The sequence below is a fragment of the Ovis canadensis genome, chromosome 9, assembly GCF_042477335.2.
Source record: "Ovis canadensis isolate MfBH-ARS-UI-01 breed Bighorn chromosome 9, ARS-UI_OviCan_v2, whole genome shotgun sequence".
Taxonomy (NCBI): Eukaryota; Metazoa; Chordata; class Mammalia; order Artiodactyla; family Bovidae; genus Ovis; species Ovis canadensis.
In genome coordinates, this window is record NC_091253.1 from 29,659,633 (window position 1) to 29,677,964 (window position 18,332).

Here is an 18,332-nt window from a genome sequence, read left to right on the forward strand (position 1 = left end):
AACTGCAATTTAAAAAAGTATGCTTGTAAACTAAACTTTAGGATACAGGTGAAATAAAGACATTTTGAGGAAAAAAAGAACAATTTTGCTAGCAGACCTATGTTACAAAAAAGACTAAAGGAAGTCCTTCAGGCTGAAAAGAAGCAACATCATATCATATGGCCATTCTATCTGCATAAAGAAATGAACAGCACAAAAATAATAAATGTGTGTGTTAAAGTCTATATAAATACTGTACTACAAACCAATATCCCCCATGATTATACATGTACAAATCCTTAAACTACTAGTAAGCCAAACCCAGCAACATATAAAAGGGACTATATATCAGCTTGGTTAAATCCTAAAACCAAGTAGGATTTAACCTTGGACTGCACAGTTGGCTTCACATCTGAAAAGCAACTAGGCAACGCACTAGGATTAACAGAATAAAGGAGAAAAACCACATGATCATCTCAATGGACAGAAAAAAACACATCTGGCACAATCCAACACCCATTTGCAATAAAACAAAAACAAAACCAAAAAACCTCTTAACAACTAGCAATAAACTTCAACATGATAAAGGGTCGCAATAAAAAAGACCCTACAGCTAACATCACACTTACTAGTAAAAGACTGAAAACAAGAAAAAGATTTCCATCTTCATGTCTATTCAACAGGCATTGAAAAAGTTCTAGTTAGTGCAATAAAGAAGACAATAAAATTAATAAAAAATGAAAGGCATCAGATAGGAAAGGAAGTAAAGCTTCTTTATTCACAGATCACATGTCCTTGTGGGCACCCACACGCTGAAACTAGCAAACACATCCAGCAAGGTCAAATAAGAGCAATTCCATTTCTATACACTAGCAACCATCTGAAAATGAGATTTAGAAGAACAGTTCCATTCACAGTAACATCGAGAAGTATATAATACTTACAAACAAAATTTAACAAAAGAAATGCAAGACTGGGATCCTGAAAACTATAATAAAACACTGCTGAGAAAAAATTTTAAGTATCTTTTGAAAAAACAGAGAGACAATTTCAAGTTCATGGACAGGAAGATGTAATACTGTTAAGATGGAAATGATCCCCAAAGTGATCTTCAGGTTCTATAGTATCAAAACACTAAGAATTTTTTTTTTTTTGGTAGAAATCCACAAGCTAAATGTAAAAGAAACATAAAAGTGCAAAGCAGCCAGAAAAGACAAGACAACTTTGAAAAAGAACCCAGTTGCAGAACTTACACAACCTGGATTTCAAAATCTGCTCTAAGGCTGAACTAATTAAGAGAATGGTCCAGGCATAAGGACAGGTACATTAATCAATGGAACAGAACTGAGAATCCTAAAATAAATTCATACATTTATCTGCAGTTAACTTTCATTACTGGTGCAGAGGCAATCCAACAGGGGTAGAATTGTCTTTTTAGCACATAGTGCTGGGACTACTGGATACCTACATAGAAAAAGATAAACTTAGATGCTAAATCTAATGCCATACACAAAAATTAACTTTGAGTGGATCACAGACGTAAACCAGAGAGTTAATACCATAAAACGTTAAGAAGAAAACACAACAGAAATTCTTTGTGACTTTGGGATAGACAAGAGAGTCTTCTGGCCTGCTCAGGTTCAAGATGAAAGACACTGGAACCCATGTCTTGGTGGAAGAATGGAAAGAGACAGGGTGGAGGTCTGCCGCTGCCATCTCTGGAAACAGTCTCTCCTGCTTGGCTAAGCTGGCACTCGCCAGTCCACACTGAGTGACCAGGAGGGGAGTAAACCCCTCCTTCCTCTTGTCAGAGTTGCAATTTTACAGTCATTTACAGGACTGGAAAAGGTCAATTTTCATTCCAATCCCAAAGAAAGGCAATGCCAAAGAATGCTCAAACTACCGCACATTTGCACTTATCTCACATGCTAGTAAAGTAATGCTCAAAATTCTCTAAACCAGGCTTCAGCAATACGTGAACTGTGAACTTCCAGATGTTCAAGCTGGTTTTAGAAAAGGCAGAGGAACCAGAGATCAAATTGCCAACATCCGCTGAAAGAGAGTTCCAGAAAAACATCTATTTCTGCTTTATTGACTACGCCAAAGCCTTTGACTGTGTGGATCACAATAAACTGTGGACAATTCTGAAAGAGATGGGAATACCAGACCACCTGACCTGCCTCTTGAGAAATCTATATGCAAGTCAGGAAGCAATAGTTCAAACTGGACATGGAACAACAGACTGGTTCCAAGTAGGAAAAGGAGTACATCAAGGCTGTATATTGTCACCCTGCTTATTTAACTTCTATGCAGAGTACATCATGAGAAACGCTGGGCTGGAAGAAGCAACAAGCTGGAATCCAGATTGCCGGGAGAAATATCAAGAACCTCAGATATGCACACGACACCACCCTTATAGCACAAAGTGAAGAGGAACTAAAAAGCCTCTTGATGAAAGTGAAAGAGAGTGAAAAAGTTGGTCTAAAGCTCAACATTCAGAAAACAAAGATCATGGCATCCAGTCTCATCACTTCATGGGAAATAGATGGGGAAACAGTGTCAGACTTTATTTTGGGGGGCTCCAAAATCACTGCAGATGGTGACTGTAGCCATGAAATTAAAAGATGCTTACTCCTTGGAAGGAAAGTTATGACCAACGTAGATAGCATATTGAAAAGCAGAGACATTACTTTGTCAACAAAGGTCCGTCTAGTCAAGGCTATGGTTTTTCCAGTAGTCATGTATGGATGTGAGAGTTGGACTGTGAAGAAAGCTCAGCACCAAAGAATTGACGCTTTTGAACTGTGGTGTTAGAGAAGACTCTTGAGAATCCCTTGGACAGCAAGGAGATCCAACCAGTCCATTCTAAAGGAGATCAGCCCTGGGTGTTCTTTGGAAGGAATGATGCTAAAGCTGAAGCTCCAGTACTTTGGCCACCTCATGCGAACAGTTGACTCATTGAAAAAGACTCTGATGCTGGGAGGGATTGGGAGCAGAAGAAGGGGGAGACAGAGGATGAGATAGTTGGATGGCATCACCGACTTGATGGACGTTGAGTTTGAGTGAACACCGGTAGTTGGTGATGGGACAGGGAGGCCTGGCATGCTGCGATTGATGGGGTCGCAAAGAGTCGGACACGACTGAGCGACTGAACTGAACTGAACTGATATCAATATCTGATTCTAACCTGTCTCTCCCATTACATAAGCCGCATAAGGGCAGGGACTATGTCATTTATTGGTTTATAGGTGTCTATCAAATAGAAAGCACTCAAAAACTTTGTTTTTAAACTAAATGAATAATAGGATCATCTTAACTGGCTTGACAGAACCAATAAAAAGTTAACTATATTAAGTTCCCAAATTAAAGTACTTAATCCAATCTTATGCCCTGTTTTTTTCAAGGCAGTCATGATTTATAACATGCTTCCCCTACAAATATGACAGTTTCCTCACAGATAATGTAATCACGACACAGGCTGCAGCTTGCAAGTCAGTCTGCTGCATCTACTGGGCATGATCTGACCCCAGACAGCTGTTGGCGGAGGCGACAGTTTCTCTACAGCAAAGTGTCTGAAGAGGTTCAATTTCTATTTTTTTTTTTTTAGTCTAGACAGGTCCAAGTTTTTGTTTTTAAAATCTAGAACATGCAAATTATACAGAAGGCCTACATTAACTCCTGTAGTGGAAACAGGGGTATATTCTCTTTAAATTATCAGATTCTCAGCAACATCAAGGTGTCTGAAAAGGATTATAAAGACCACTCATTGTTAACAAAACATAAATGTCCGCTTGGCACCCTTCCTCTCTGTGTTCGTCTGATCGTGTCCATCACCCTAATCATGCTACACAGAGATTGTCTGTATCCATCCCTTCCCTTAACCACACAGCCTCGAGGTCAGGGCTGCGCTCATCTCACTCCAGCTCCAAGCACAGAGCCTGGCTCGCAGCCAGCACCAACAAGCTCATGCTGCATACCAACAAACCTGTGAGATGACTTCAGTGTCACAAAAAGGCTTAGGACCTGCGACCCAAAACACACACCACTGACTGCTCTTCACCTTTCTTGCTGGGTCACCTGAGCTGTATTGCCTCACCTCTTTCAAAATCCCTAGCCTCACAGAAAACGAAGATATGATGCCAAGTAGTTCACAGGGACACTTTAGCAGATTAAGTACTATGAAAATAACAATTACTGATAAGAATTATCCAGGATTAAAACAAAGGGAGGACTTTCAAGTGCCAATTAATTATCAAGAAACATTGTACTAACTGGAATGAGGAACTTTTTGATTTCTTCCAGAGCATGTCCCATCCGGGCATAGGCTTCTGCTGGGGGTGCAAAAACTTCAATGAGAACGTGGAGATCATCATTGAGATGGAAGTACTTTGCTTCTCCACTTTTCCTCAACTCTTCCTCCTGAAGAAAGAAAACTCATGTTTAAAACGGTGTCATTGTAAGAAAAGAAAAACTACCAAGTTTATTTCACACATGGTGGTCCTAAAGATTCACTCAGCAGCAAACACCACCCAAGGAAGTACATTTAAAACATATACATGATTCTGTCATTCCCAGGGCCTTTAGGGAGACTCCACAGGCTTCCTGCTGCACAAGAGGAAGCCTCCAGTCCTGCCTCTGGCCCAGGAGTCCTCCTGCTGTCTAGCCAAGGCCACGCTTGCCAGCTGACTCTCTTCACCCCACCACCCACCACCCCAGGCCTTGTTGGCTCATCCCCCCAGGCACCACAAAGAACTCCTCTGTGTTCCTCAAACTGGCCACCCAACCAGGCCTGCGTCTGTGCTGGTTATGCTGTGCATTTACCGCTATCTAAAATACTTCAGTGTTGGTCCATCTTCTAATCTCTCTCATTTCAAGTGGTTGCCATGGAGCAGAGCCCATGGTTGTCTTGTTTTACGGCATGCTTCTTTGTCTAGAAAAGCGCTTGGTAGATAGCAGATGCTCAATGAATATTTCTGAATGAGTAGGTAAATATTATTCCTTTTTATGTTCATTGGTCATTCACATATTCATTCAAAAAATATTTCCACATGCCAGGCCCTACACTCTATCTGAGAAAAATACTGAATACAATAAATGAAAACTTTTTAAAGATTTTATTTCATTATGAGAAACATTTAAAAAATTGGTTGATATAATGAAATTCAGGGGAAGAAAATAGGCGGGGCGGGGGGTGGGGGGGACTCAGATCATAAACGGACCACTAACTTTGCTCCATTAGCTTTTTCAACAAGCCTTCATTAGAGCAACAATTACAGAATCTGATTCTTCTAATAGTCTTTGTTTTCAACATTAAGGTCAAACAGACACACAAAGATTAGTAGGAACCTACAACTGGAGAGATTTCCAAAAGGCAGGAATCCCTGCGAGCCATTCCAAAAAACCTACCCTGTAAGAGAGAGGGCCCAGGGATTCCTGGCAACAGCACCTGCTGGTCCTGGCATTAGCCAAGGGGCCAAAGAGGCACACACACCCTGGATCTAGGCTTCAACTTTTGTTAGTTAACTAATTTGAATTCTCATGAAGAAATGCAATCAAAATACAGAGCATGAAAAGGGCAGGGGACCTAGAGCCAGACAGACCTGAATTTTAGCCATGCTGGTCAATATGGGTGTGAGTCTGAACAGATCATATGTAATCCAACACTTAATTCACAAAATCAGTTTGGTGTCAGGGCTTCCCTCATAGCTCAGTTGATAAAACATTTGCCTGCACTTCAGGAGACCTGGGTTCGATTCCTGGATCAGGAAGATTCCCTGGAAAAGGAAATGGCAACCCACTCCAGTATTCTTGCCTGGAGAATCTCATGGACAGAGGAGCCTGACAAGCTACAGTCCATGGGATCGCAAGAGTCAGACACTACTTAGCAACTAAACCACCACCACTACCATCACCACCACTAAACTACCATATGTATATAAACACTCTAGTGTTTGGACGGTAAAGCGTCTGCCTGCAATGCAGGAGACCCAGGTTTGATCCCTAGGTCGGGAAGATCCCCTGCAGAAGGGAATGGCAACCCACTCCAGTTTTCTTGCCTGGGACATCCCTTGGACAGAGGAGCCTGACAGGCTACAGTCCACGGGGTCACAGAGTCAGACACGACTGAGAAACTCTCGCAATGTATATGAGTGCAGGCCCACTGAGATGACTAAAAAGGCAGCTTGGGTAAAGGCTGGCAGAGGAGATGGTGTACATAGTGCCCAGGACGCTGCCTTGTGTGGGGCAGGTACTCAGGAAATGCTAGTTTCCTTCACATTTATGGAAAGTGAACCAGAGAATGAAAGTCAAGAAAAAAATTATTTGAAGGGAGAGCAAATATAAGCTACCTATGCATTTCCTTCAAAATCTGTCAACTGTGAAAAGGACTATTCTTTATGCCAATGGTGGACTAGTTCTTGTCCTAATCAGAATATTTTCATTATTTGATCTGACACTCTGACTTTCAAAGTTGAGGTCTTAAAAACTGGATTCTATGCCCGGTAGTTCACCTTTGAAAACATGAACTACTGAAGTAAACATTTCTAATCTTTTTCTAATAATGGCACCAAGCTAATGCTTTTAATGAGATTATAATTGTTGATTCACAGGCAAACATTTTCATTTTTATTACAAACTGAAGCTGGAACCGGGAGGCTTTCTGATCATAACCACAACTGTCCTGCAACTCCACAGAGTGAGCAGTTATCACTGGGTTTCTTCTTGGGTTATGATGAGAGGCAATGCTCTGTTTAGGGGAAGAACATAGGCTTTATTGAGTTCTGCATTTAAACCCCAAATCCAACAACTGGTCAGGTTACTTTATCTTTATCTTGAAGAAGTGATTTTAAAATGAATAATAATAATGTAGTACCTACTACTCAAAGGGTTGTTATAGTAATAAAGTAGCCATCATAGTAGTCGTTAGGAATTATTAGCAATAAAGGTGTTGGAGTCATTCAAAAGACATCAGAAGTCTTTAGAATTCTGCTTAGCATAAAACAAGCGCTCAAATGATAAATATAGTAATGATAACTATTATAACATAATGAGAGTATTAATTATTATATTATCCTATAACATAGATGATATGCACAAAACATTCAGCATGTCTGGCACAAACTGAAGGCTCAAGAGACCACAGCATTTTAGTGATTATTATGCTACATAACCAGTTGATACATGTCACTAATGAATCCTACAATTTTATCAAAATAGCAAGTACAAGAAGAAAATGAATTATGTTCACATTAGAACTTAAATGATGAACACTATGAAAATCTAAAAGGAAGAGATTGTAATACTAGGGAATGGAGATGTCTTTAGAAATAAACATTATTAATGGAGGACTTCTATAGACTAAAAATCAATAAAAAGGATGAACAATAAAAAGGATGAAGTTAGGCAGTGAGGATCTGACTACTGCCTGGCAGATGGGACACATGTGTCGCTGAGACGATCACTGTGGTTGCTGCCAGGGAGACGCTTCTGAAGGTGTGAGCCATGGACCACATGGGACAGGATGATGGGCGAGAAGGAGACGAGGTGGGCAGGGTGGGGCGAAATGAGCTCTTTCTACTGCACTGAAGAGTTCAAAGATGGAAATGGCAGACTCAGGACTTGACATGATCAGTTCAAGGCCCAAAGAGCCGGAAGTATCCTAGAAGGTTTCCCTGCTGTGGCCACGGGCTGCTGGAGCCAAAAGACCAGGCGAAGCTCGGCCAGACTGCTGGCCATCCCTCTGGGGGGCTGAGGAACTTGCCTCCCCTGCTTCCTTCTTCATGTAAAACCATCTGTGGACTCCCTGATCTCTGGCACAAAACACTGCTTCTCAACAAGGAAGGCCCTTAATAACAAACAAGCAGCACAGAGTTGATGGGTTTCACTGGTCATATCATGGACTTCATTATCAGATGGCCTTCCTGAAAACTTAAGACATCAGCAAAGATGGGACACTTTCCAGTAAGACACACAATCTCTGACCAACTGACCCATATATGGTTCCATGTTCTCCTCATGCCAGAACAGGTGAGTCAGGGAATCAGAGGAACATCTTTTGTCGACAGTGATGCTTTGTGAGCAGTTCAGCTGACCTGGCGTGCATCAGAATCCCTTAAACACCTACTGAAAGTTCATTTTGAGGTTCTACTGAAACAGGCTGGGGCATGGGACTCTGTTTTTAAACAATATCTCATATGACTGTGATATGTAGCCATGTTTTAATAAAGTAATATAAACTCCACTAGTAAACCTGGATAATAGATTTAGGTTCTCCGAATCTCACTTTTCTGACATAAAATAAGAAAAATATTATGTATCTGTTATCATTTTTCCAAGAATAACATGCAGTAATAATGCATGTAAGATGGTGCACTGAGTACCTGACTCACAGTGGCTTTTAAATAAACAAATGGTGGCTTTTTTTTTTTAATTATAAAAGCTATTGTTTAGACGGACTTTTTTGTAAGGAGACTGAATTTTCTTTAAATATGCTTTTTCTCTGACACAATAATTGTTCAACATTTTGCAGAAAGTGATAACTGAAAGCGGATTTCATTCTCAGTAATATAAATCTTTTAATAACGAGAGAACAACAAAATAATAATAGGACAACATAAGTGATACCACATTATGAAATGTGAACATTTCGTTTAGAATTGTTTTATTTAAGAAAGTGATCAATAAAAATAATTCAGTAATTTTAGTTTATTAAGAGGCAGTCATGTGAATACATCCAAGTAGAACAACTATGTGTCAAGTTAGGAAGCAATGAACAAAACATTTATGATCAATTTTAACCTGATAAAAAATGCATGGGGTAACAAAAGAAGGGCAAAAAGAGAAAACAAAAGCATATACTTTAAAAACTCAACAATATGAAACACAGGCATAGAAAAAAAGACCTGAAGAAACTAACCTAAAATGCAAATAGTGATGCTGAGACTTTAGATAACTTTTCTCCTCATGATAATTTCAATAAAACTGCACTTTCTAGAAGGTATTGCTTCTACTATTTCACTCCATAAATTAGAGTAATAGTCACAGATTTTGGTTTAAGATACTACATATTCTGAAACTGGCCTGAGTGATCCAACTTTTGAATAGCGTCACAAATATATCACCATATGTAGTATCTTTGTATAATTTCACCTGGGACCCTAGTTAGCTTTTATGTAATACGTATTCACACTGTGGCTGATCTGAAAGTACATTATGTAACTTGACTAAAGCAGCAGCCATCGTTTCCAAAAACCTTTACCTTTGCCTTGTCTCTCATGGAGCCTTTTCCAAGGATGGACATTTTTGTCAAGGTTTCTTCTTGTAAACGCTTCAGAGAATTTCCACGTGGCCCCAAAAGTTTTCCCACAAAGTTGAACTAGGAAAAATAAAAAAAGAAACAATTTGTAATATTCATATCTGAAGAAAGCGATTTATTTCCTGAATTTTAGGAGACACTGCAGTGGTACTGCAGTGTGCTGCACATCACTGACTACTGACAAATAATTTAAGTTCCGGCTACAGCATTACCCTACAACAAACTGCATAAAATAGGGCTAAAAATATATAATTTAAGAAAACATGTATTTCCTCCTAACAAGTCACTCCAGTGGTGACTGTATTTCCTGTAATTGTAAGTGAAGGTAACTCCCAGAATTCCTCAGTTGCCATCCTGACAATTTCAACATCCATTCATTCAATACCAACCACGAGCAGGCTGGGGGAAACAATCCCAGGTGTCCCGTAAGGTGCTCTAACAGGCACCACGAAGCGCCTACGTCCTTCCCCCTGGCGAGCACTTAGCCTTCGTTAATCAGCACTGAGTGCTGGTCTGGGTGTGCACCCATCCAGTCAGCCTAGGTGCCTAGGGATCTACTCAACAAGCAGAGCAGCAGTGAATCAATCAGGAGTACTACAGACTGAGGACTGTAGAACCTGGCTATCCCATTTTTCTGCTGAGACCCTGGCTCAGGGCAACCAGGCCCTGGTATCATCTGTGAAATGGGAATCATAAATGGCAACAGGACCTCCCCTCACAGGGCTACTCTGAGGATTAAATGGGTCCACACAAATAAATAATTTAAAATAATGCATGGCACATAATACACAATAGATACAACTGAATGAACTAATTATTATTAGGAATTTTACATAACTTTTAAAAGCCTTATGGTAATTAAGAATCCTGCATGCTTTCAAATAGGAAATCAGCCCTGTTTAACAAGAGAGAAACATCTCTTTGGCAAGATCGTTGATTACAAACTCATGGAGTTGCAGCTTTGGTATCAGCCACATTCCAGGAATTACACCACTGCTGGGCAGTTGCTGTTTTTTAAGACAAAATCATTTCTAATGTCTCTATGGTAATTGAAGCAATTTTCCTGAAATATGTACTTTAAAAAAAAATCAAAATGGTACTTTTTTCCTTGTCCGCTTTCTATCTTATAGGTCTTTAACAAAAACTAAATTCTCTATTTTTAACCTTTACATGTAATTACTTTTTGCTTTTTAAAATTTAAGTAAATTACTTAAAAACTATACAGGTGAAATGTACAGAATTTAAAATATCAAATAATACTACAAAGTGGGGGAAAGAAATCAATGTCTCAACCCACTCTACCTTATTCTTGTTCCCCATTTCCTCTGCTTTCTCTTTCTGGAAGTTCTCCTATTTGGACACTGGGCCTGCTGAGTAGGGTCTAAGTTTCTCTTATCCTCCTCCTTCCTTCATCTCTCTGTTTTACTTTCAGGGAGATTTAATTATATTTCCTACACACCCACTGTTTTTTCTCATTTTTGCGATCAAATGTTGTAACTACCAACAGTATTTTCTTACACTCGTTCCTTCTTTATGACATTTTAAGAATACTTTATGGAGTGATGTGAGTTCTTATCTTTCTGAGGCTGGTAATGGCACTAGGTGCCCCACCCCCACACGGGGAGCTTCTAGGAGCAGTATGCGTGTCTTTCACTAATGCCTCTTACCCTTTACATTTTGAGAATTTAGTTCCTGCTACATTATGGCTTTTCCTCACATGACTGGTCACCCTCTGCTTTTTGTTTTTAAAATTTTTAAATTGAAGCTAAAATGCTAACTGGACTTTCTGCTTTTGTACATGCGTGCAATCTGACAACTGCATGTAACAATTTCACTGCGACAAAGCAGCCCGGTTTTATCACCCAAAGCTACTCAAACATCAATGTCTGCATTTCTCTTCTCTCGTGCTAGGCATTTCCCTGAATAGGAATTCCCTAATTTCCTAGGAGGAGGAACACGGAGAATCTCGCTATGACGCACACAGACCTCTACTGAAAGGGACACTTCCCTCATCTTCAGTGCACACCTCCCGGCAGCCCTGAGCTCCATCCATTTGGTCTCAGAGCCAAAGCGTCTCTGGCTCAGACTCTCAGGAAATCTCCCATCCCCTGCGAGGGTGAGAAGGATGGATGCCAGGTTTGCTCAGCTGGGAAGAGCTCCAGGGGTCTAATAACCTCCACGCAGAGACTTTCCACCATGTCCTCTCTTGTCAGTTCTACCCCGTCAGTGTAGCTCCACGGTAACTGCTATTTACAATTTCCGAGTCTTCTTGAGGCTTTCCACACTAATAAGCATCTTTTTAGTTGCTTTCTCCTCCCCTGCAAGGTCAGGATTCTGCTTTCTCTGGTCTCCTAAGTCATCACCACTTATCCATTTATTTTGCAACCACCAAATTTTACTAACATCGTTTAACTAAAGTTGCCTTACACGCCCATTCTTACCTTCATAGGTCTGTGCCGTTTTCATTCATTTATATTCATTTTTGCAGGTTTCAAGGAGAGCATAAAAATGAGTGTTCAAACAGCCACATTTACATCACGTCTGTAATAGTTAAATATCTCCCAATTAATAAACTTAAGAGACCTTTCAAAGCATCCAGCGCAAATACTGAATTTCACACTGAGGCAACAGAAGTCCATGGAACATGATTCACTCAAGTCATTTGACAACACATCAAACCATGAGATTCCAGCACTCCTCTTACAGGCCCTGAGTTCCCAGGGACCAGCCTCGGGTAAGACGCACTCAGGCGTCCGTCCCTTCTGCCCGCCCCTCCCCACTCTGCCAACGTCCCTCGCCCCTCACCTTCCTGGCCTCATCCACTCTCCGTCTGAGGTCTGACCTCCAGGACACCTGCAGGCCTTGGGCTCAGCACACTCTCTGTCACCTCAGTCCTTCCCTGAGCTTCTAGAAATCCTCCCAAATAAAGCCTGTCCTTCCAGAAGCCAGGTTCTATTTTCTACTTGATGACTGTACTGGTAAGACAGACAGTAAGACCCTAGTACACATTAGTCTTCATTTTTATTAATGATTCCATTTGTTTACAAATCTGAATAGAAGGTGAAAGTGTTACATCCAAGACCAATGATTTTTCCCCAGATGCCAATTATTATGAGACAAATATACTATCATATTACAAATATCACAACTGTAAATAAGAAACTTTTCAAATGATTATAAAGATGGCAAACCAGCACAGAGTATATCTGAGTTTTACCACATAACCTATAAGATCCAATAATTATGTTCTTCCTCAGTAAAGATCAAGGAAGGACTAGCTTTAATTGATCCAAACTATATTTGTGACATGACACTGTTTCATGGGGAACAATTATAGTGAAGCTGTCATTTCATAAACAACTAAGACTCAAGAACATGTCACTATCTCCATTAAAAGGTTTTCTTTAATTGGAGGCTCACCAAAAAGTTGATTAGTCTAACAAAGGGATGCTTTATTGACCTCTAACTCAACACTAAAACTTAACTTGTAATCCCTGCCAATGTAGTGTCAAACACATTATTTTTCCCAGCAAATGGCACTACCATCCATGCAGGAGCTCAAGCCAGAAACCTAACAGGCATTCCATGAGGGCAGCAAGGAGGCCTTTTGTAGTCACTGCTCCAACACCCTTGCAGAGAGGGCATTTAATCAATGTCCAGCGAATCAATTAATGGTAGCAATGTCACCTCCAAGATCTCTCTGAAACCTGCCTATTTCCCTGCAGTCCCAGCTCAACCACTAATCCGAGCCACTGTCATCTCTCACCTCGCCCACAGCAGAACTCCATCTCTGTATCCACTTCTTTCTCCTTCAATCACAGGGAGGTCTTAACAGCTTTCTGTGACCCTGATGTATGTCTGTTTAAAACAAGAGGTCTGGCTAGCCTTACAGGAAACTCCTCACGGCCTGGAGCTGCTGTGCACAGCCCAGCACTCTCATGCCTGCCTCCCCAGCCTCCCCACTCTTCTGCCTCTGACTTTAGCCCTCTGAATTCATTTCAGTTTCTCAAAATTACCGTGTTCCTAGAACTACCCAGTGCAGCTCAGATGTAGTGCTGTAAAGAACGTCACTACCCTTAAAACAACAAGAAAACAGAAGAGGATACCAGCTAATGCTGAAGTGTCCAGGCAAACAACTAACCACACATCTGGAGAGCATGCAAATACCTGCAAGGCGAGACAAGACTCAAGCATCAGCTTCTCGGGATGCAGGAGAGTTGACACTCTCTCAAAGGATTTTTCTGTAGGAATCCAACACCATCACCCCCTAACCCCCACGTGTGCACAGGGAAGACGAGGGAAGACCCCTGAGAGCACCGGCCCTGGCTCAGGGCTGGGGTGGGGTGGGGAGCAGCCTCTGCTGAAACCTCAGAGCCTGGACCCTCTCTCTCCTCCTAAACAAAAGCCTGAATCTGCAGGAAGAAGGGCAACAAAACCCGCTTTGCTTTGTTTTTTAAAATACTGACAAAATCAACAAAGCCTATCCTGAGATCAGTGTCGAGCCCACAGGAAGCGTTGTTCCTGCTACACGCTGGTGATGCTCAATCTTGTTCCAGGTGCTGGGTGGAGAACAGAAGAGCCAGGCGACAAGAGAAGCAGACGTGCAGACACACATCCGTTCATTACTGCTAAGCTCTACTGAGGTGGACAGAAGGCAAGGACAGACAGCGTGGGTATCACGGAGGGCGGAGCAACGTGAGCCCAGGCAGTCAGCTTGGCTGTGTCCTAGGCAAGGGTCTGGAGCAGAGAAGTTCTCACGCTGTGAATACCAAGTGCACAAGCCCTCGGGCACTAAGGAGCTTCTCTGAAACAGGAAGGCGGCCAGCCTCCTGAAGCAGAGCGGCTGGGGCGGGAAAGTAAGAGGCAGAGTCATCTGTCTGGGCAGGAACCTGGGCTTAAATTGGTGTTTAAAATCCAGAGTCACTCTGGGTGGTTTCAGCTTTTCCTTGTAAAGAACAAACAAAGCACACAAGCGCAGGCACTGCCAGCCCTTTCCAAGATCAGCAGGCTGACAGGCCCGAGGCTGTGTCCCCGACACCCACAGCCCACACGCTCTCTCGCCTCCTGCTTTCTCTTGTCCCACTCACCAAACTGTAGTTTGAGACCCTTCTTTCAGGCTGTATTCCCTGCAAGAGAAATGTGTCTTACTCAACTCTGAAATCTTCTCCAAGTCTCAGTCCTGGTCTTCGTTCTTAATAGATGTATGTGTGTGTAAGTCGCTTCAGTCATGCCCGACTCTTTGAGACCCCATGGGCTGTAGCCTACCAGGCTCTGCTGTCCATGGGATTCTCCAGGCAAGAACACTGCAGTGGGCTGCCATTCCCTCCCCCAGGAGACTGCTGCCGCCCCAGGGATAGAATCTGGGTTTCCCCTGCACTGCAGGCAGATTCTTTGCCGTCTGAGCGTCCAGGGAAGCCCTGGCATATTTATACACACGTGCTTAGCCACTCAGTCGTGTCCCTGAGTGCCCATCTCCCACAGTGGCCTTGGGGTGACAAGACCTTGGCATGGCATGTGTCTTCTAAGATCAGAAAAGCAGAAGCTCTCAGGCTTCCTTAAAGCGTGGGCCTGGAAGTACACTTCTTGTCAGCTAAGGGAGCTGCAGGGTCAGGGCAGACTCAAGGGAAGGGCACCTACAGGATATGAATGTGGGGAGTGGCCACTGGAGGGCGCACTCCCAGAGACAAAAACCACAAAGCAGTCATTTATCAAAAAGTGAAAGCGAAGTCCTGTCGGACTCTTTGCCACCCCATGGACTGTAGCCTACCAGGCTCCTCCCTCCATGGGATTCTCCAGGCAAGAGTACTGGAGTGGGATGCCATTGCCTTCTCCAGGGGATCTTCTCGATCCAGGGATCGAACCTAGGTCTCCCTCATTCCAGGCAGATGCTTTAACCTCTGAGCCACCAGGGAAGCTTTATTTATGAAAAAGGGAGGTTTTTATAGTCTCAAACCTCACAGTATTTTTCCAGGCCCAGTGATTACTTTCTACCTTCCTTTTCTTAAGAAGGGATGGAGGTGACAATCTGAGGGCAGAGACCCTGACTGACTCCCCTGTGTGCCTCAGCAAAGAGCAGCATGGGCTCCTGACAGGCAGGCAGCATTCCACACGCTGACAGCAAGTCCTGAATGCCGGCCAAGTTACTGTCCAAAACGCACCAATCTCTACCCAAGGCTTAAAGAAAACGGACCCTAGACTGTACCACACAGGCGCAGGTGCAAGGAGGCATGTTTCTGGTATACTGGCCCTAACTGTCCAATGACATCTGGTAATTGCGCATCTTATAAAGGAGAAGGAAATGGCAACCCACTCCAGTGTTCTTGCCTAGAGAATCCCAGGGATGGGGGAGCCTGGTGGGCTGCCGTCTATGGGGTCGCACAGAGTCGGACACGACTGAAGCGACTTAAGCAGCAGCAGCAGCAGCAGCAGCAGCAGCAGCAGCAGCAGCAGCATAAAGTCTAAATGTTTATTTTAAATCCTTAAAAAGACATCTAAGAAAGACTGTAACATAAGGAGGTACTGTAAGAGATAAACAATGTAATTTATTTCCATAAAGGTAGGTCTAAAGTTGGATGTGAGAAATGAGAGGATATAATTTTTAAAAACTTTAAAAACGTTGGACAGGAGTGTAAAGTTTATTGAAGAGCTAAGAACAAGTGAGAGAGGAAGGAGGCGAGTGAGCAGGTCCACAGGCGCAGTCTGGGGTGAAGGCAGACCCAGTGTTCCCTACAGACTGCAATGGCAAGTGATCCAGATCTCAGGTTAGGTGGTCAAGAAGCACTCCTGGCTCGCACACTACATTTAATATGTATATAAAGTGAATGCGTGTGTATGCATTTATATGTCTGTGTGCATGTGCGTGTGTGCACGCTCAGTAATGTTCAACTCTTTGCAAACCCCTGGACTGCAGCCCACCAGGCTCCTCTGTCCATGGGATTTCCCAGGAAGAACACTGGAGTAGGTTGCCGTTTCCTTCTCCAGGGGATCTTTCCAACCCCAGCATCAAACTCGCGTCTCTTTTGTTTCCTGCATTAGGGAGGAGTCTTTACCAACTTTGCCACCTGGGAAGCTGATGCTATGTTTATGTACGTATTTATTTATTTTAAAATTCTACACCTGGCCTACCATTGGTTAATATTTCAATACTTACTTAGGTCAAGAGATTCGTCATTAACACACCAGATACAGAAAACCAGTCCCAAGTCAAGAAGACTCTCCTTACCCCCAGCTAGATGGAGCTGCCTGCCCTGTCCTAGCCTAAGCCTGCACGGGAACAGGGGGTAAGCGGCTCCCTTGTTTTCCTGTTTGCTTCAACTGCATCTCCAGTGGCCCTGAAGTTGCAGTCTCTTTGGCAGCAATTTTTGTGTACTGAAAGGTAAGTTAACTAGGAGACGCAATCCAAGAGCCCATAACGAGACATATCTAGCACCTATGTGCCCCAACCACCGAGAACAAGTGAGTGACTGCAGCCTGGCGGGAGCGCCTGCCATGGAGAATTCCCTCTTCATGCCAGGATCCTGTCTCACTGCCTGGCGCTCACATGAGCCAGGCAACAGTACTAGCCTGAACCTGGGTAACAAATAAAGCTTAATTTCTTGAACCAGACCATGGACTCTGGAGCCAGATTTCTTCAGTTCAAATGCCTGTGACTTACTAACTGTATAACATTTAGCAAGTTACGTAACTTCTCTGTTCTTTAGTTTTTCATATGTGAACAGGAGATCATGCTTCCCTCCTCCTAAAACTGTAAAGATTAACACATGAGAAGTTAATAAAAGTAAGGCCTGCGATGGAGAAACCATGGGCTACATATATTACAACACAAATTCTAGCATGTTTTTCTACCACCCATATATAAGGCTGGACTCAACATCCCTTTCTAGAAAACACCACCCCACATCCTCTCTCTAGACTTACTGGGAAGAAGAGTTACACTGTCAAGAAACAACATTCTGTTTGTCATCTCTACATTGACCTAATTACTGCACAATGGCAAGAATCAAACGACAATAAATGAGGTTTGTTTTAACCTATCTTCTCTTGAAACGAAAGACCAGCTCACTGTTTTCATTAGCTTTACCAGCCATTTTAGATTCCAATAATTTGGCCATTAACACAATAAATAAACAAACCCACCTTCTAGTTGGTATTCAGAATACTGATCTCATTTAAATTAAGTCAATGTCATAAATGCAAAACTCCAAACAGCGGTAAATCTAACAGACTGTGGACTGTTTCATTCACGTGAAATAGAGCACCCTCTTTGATAACCAAACACTTGTTTCTCAGGATGCGTAGTTATTGAATCGAGGTCTGGATTACTGACAATAATTTTCATGATTCTGATAATCACCTCTAAAAATAACAATCACTTTTACAAGGAACTTCAATATCCAACTTGAGTTTAAATTAATCATTCTTAAATGTTGAGGAGTTTAAAAACAAGGTAAGATCTTTTATAATGCAGAATACTTTCTACTATACATTCTACTTGCTTATTTATATCTCTCATAGGTCTTCCAGGGCTCCCTAGGCTATATAATATCTAATGCACAAGTACAGTACCAAAGGCTTTCCATGCTGGTCATCGCCAACGACTGCCACAGTCTCAGTTCAGTTCAGTTCAGTCGCTCAGTTGTGTCTGACTCTTTGCAACCCCATGAATCACAGCACACCAGGCCTCCGTGTCCATCACCAACTCCTGGAGATCACCCAGACTCATGTCCTTCGAGTCAGTGATGCCATCCAGCCATCTCATCCTCTGTCGTCCCCTTTTCCTCCTGCCCCCAATCCCTTCCAGAATCAGAGTCTTTTCCAATGAGTCAACTCTTCGCATGAGGTGGCCAAAGTACTGGAGCTTCAGATTCAGCATCATTCCTTCCAAAGAAATTCCAGGGTTGATCTTCAGAATGGACCGGTTGGATCTCCTTGCTGTCCAAGGGACTCTCAAGAGTCTTCTCCAACACCACAGTTCAAAAGCATCAATTCTTCGGCAATCAGCTTTCTTCATAGTCCAACTCTCACATCCATACATGACCAC

General features: G+C 42.5%; 1 protein-coding gene across 1 annotated transcript in view; it reads right to left on the minus strand.

Annotated features, from left to right (window-relative positions):
• The window catches only part of KHDRBS3 (KH RNA binding domain containing, signal transduction associated 3), a 153,594-nt gene that overhangs the window by 65,096 nt on the left and 70,166 nt on the right, over window positions 1-18,332 (minus strand). Inside the window, exons 3-4 of the mRNA XM_069600936.1 lie at window positions 9,236-9,352; window positions 4,252-4,398 (exon numbers count right to left, since the gene is read on the minus strand). Coding sequence (XP_069457037.1) covers window positions 4,252-4,398; window positions 9,236-9,352 — 264 coding nt within the window. The remainder of the gene's footprint in view (window positions 1-4,251; window positions 4,399-9,235; window positions 9,353-18,332) is intronic.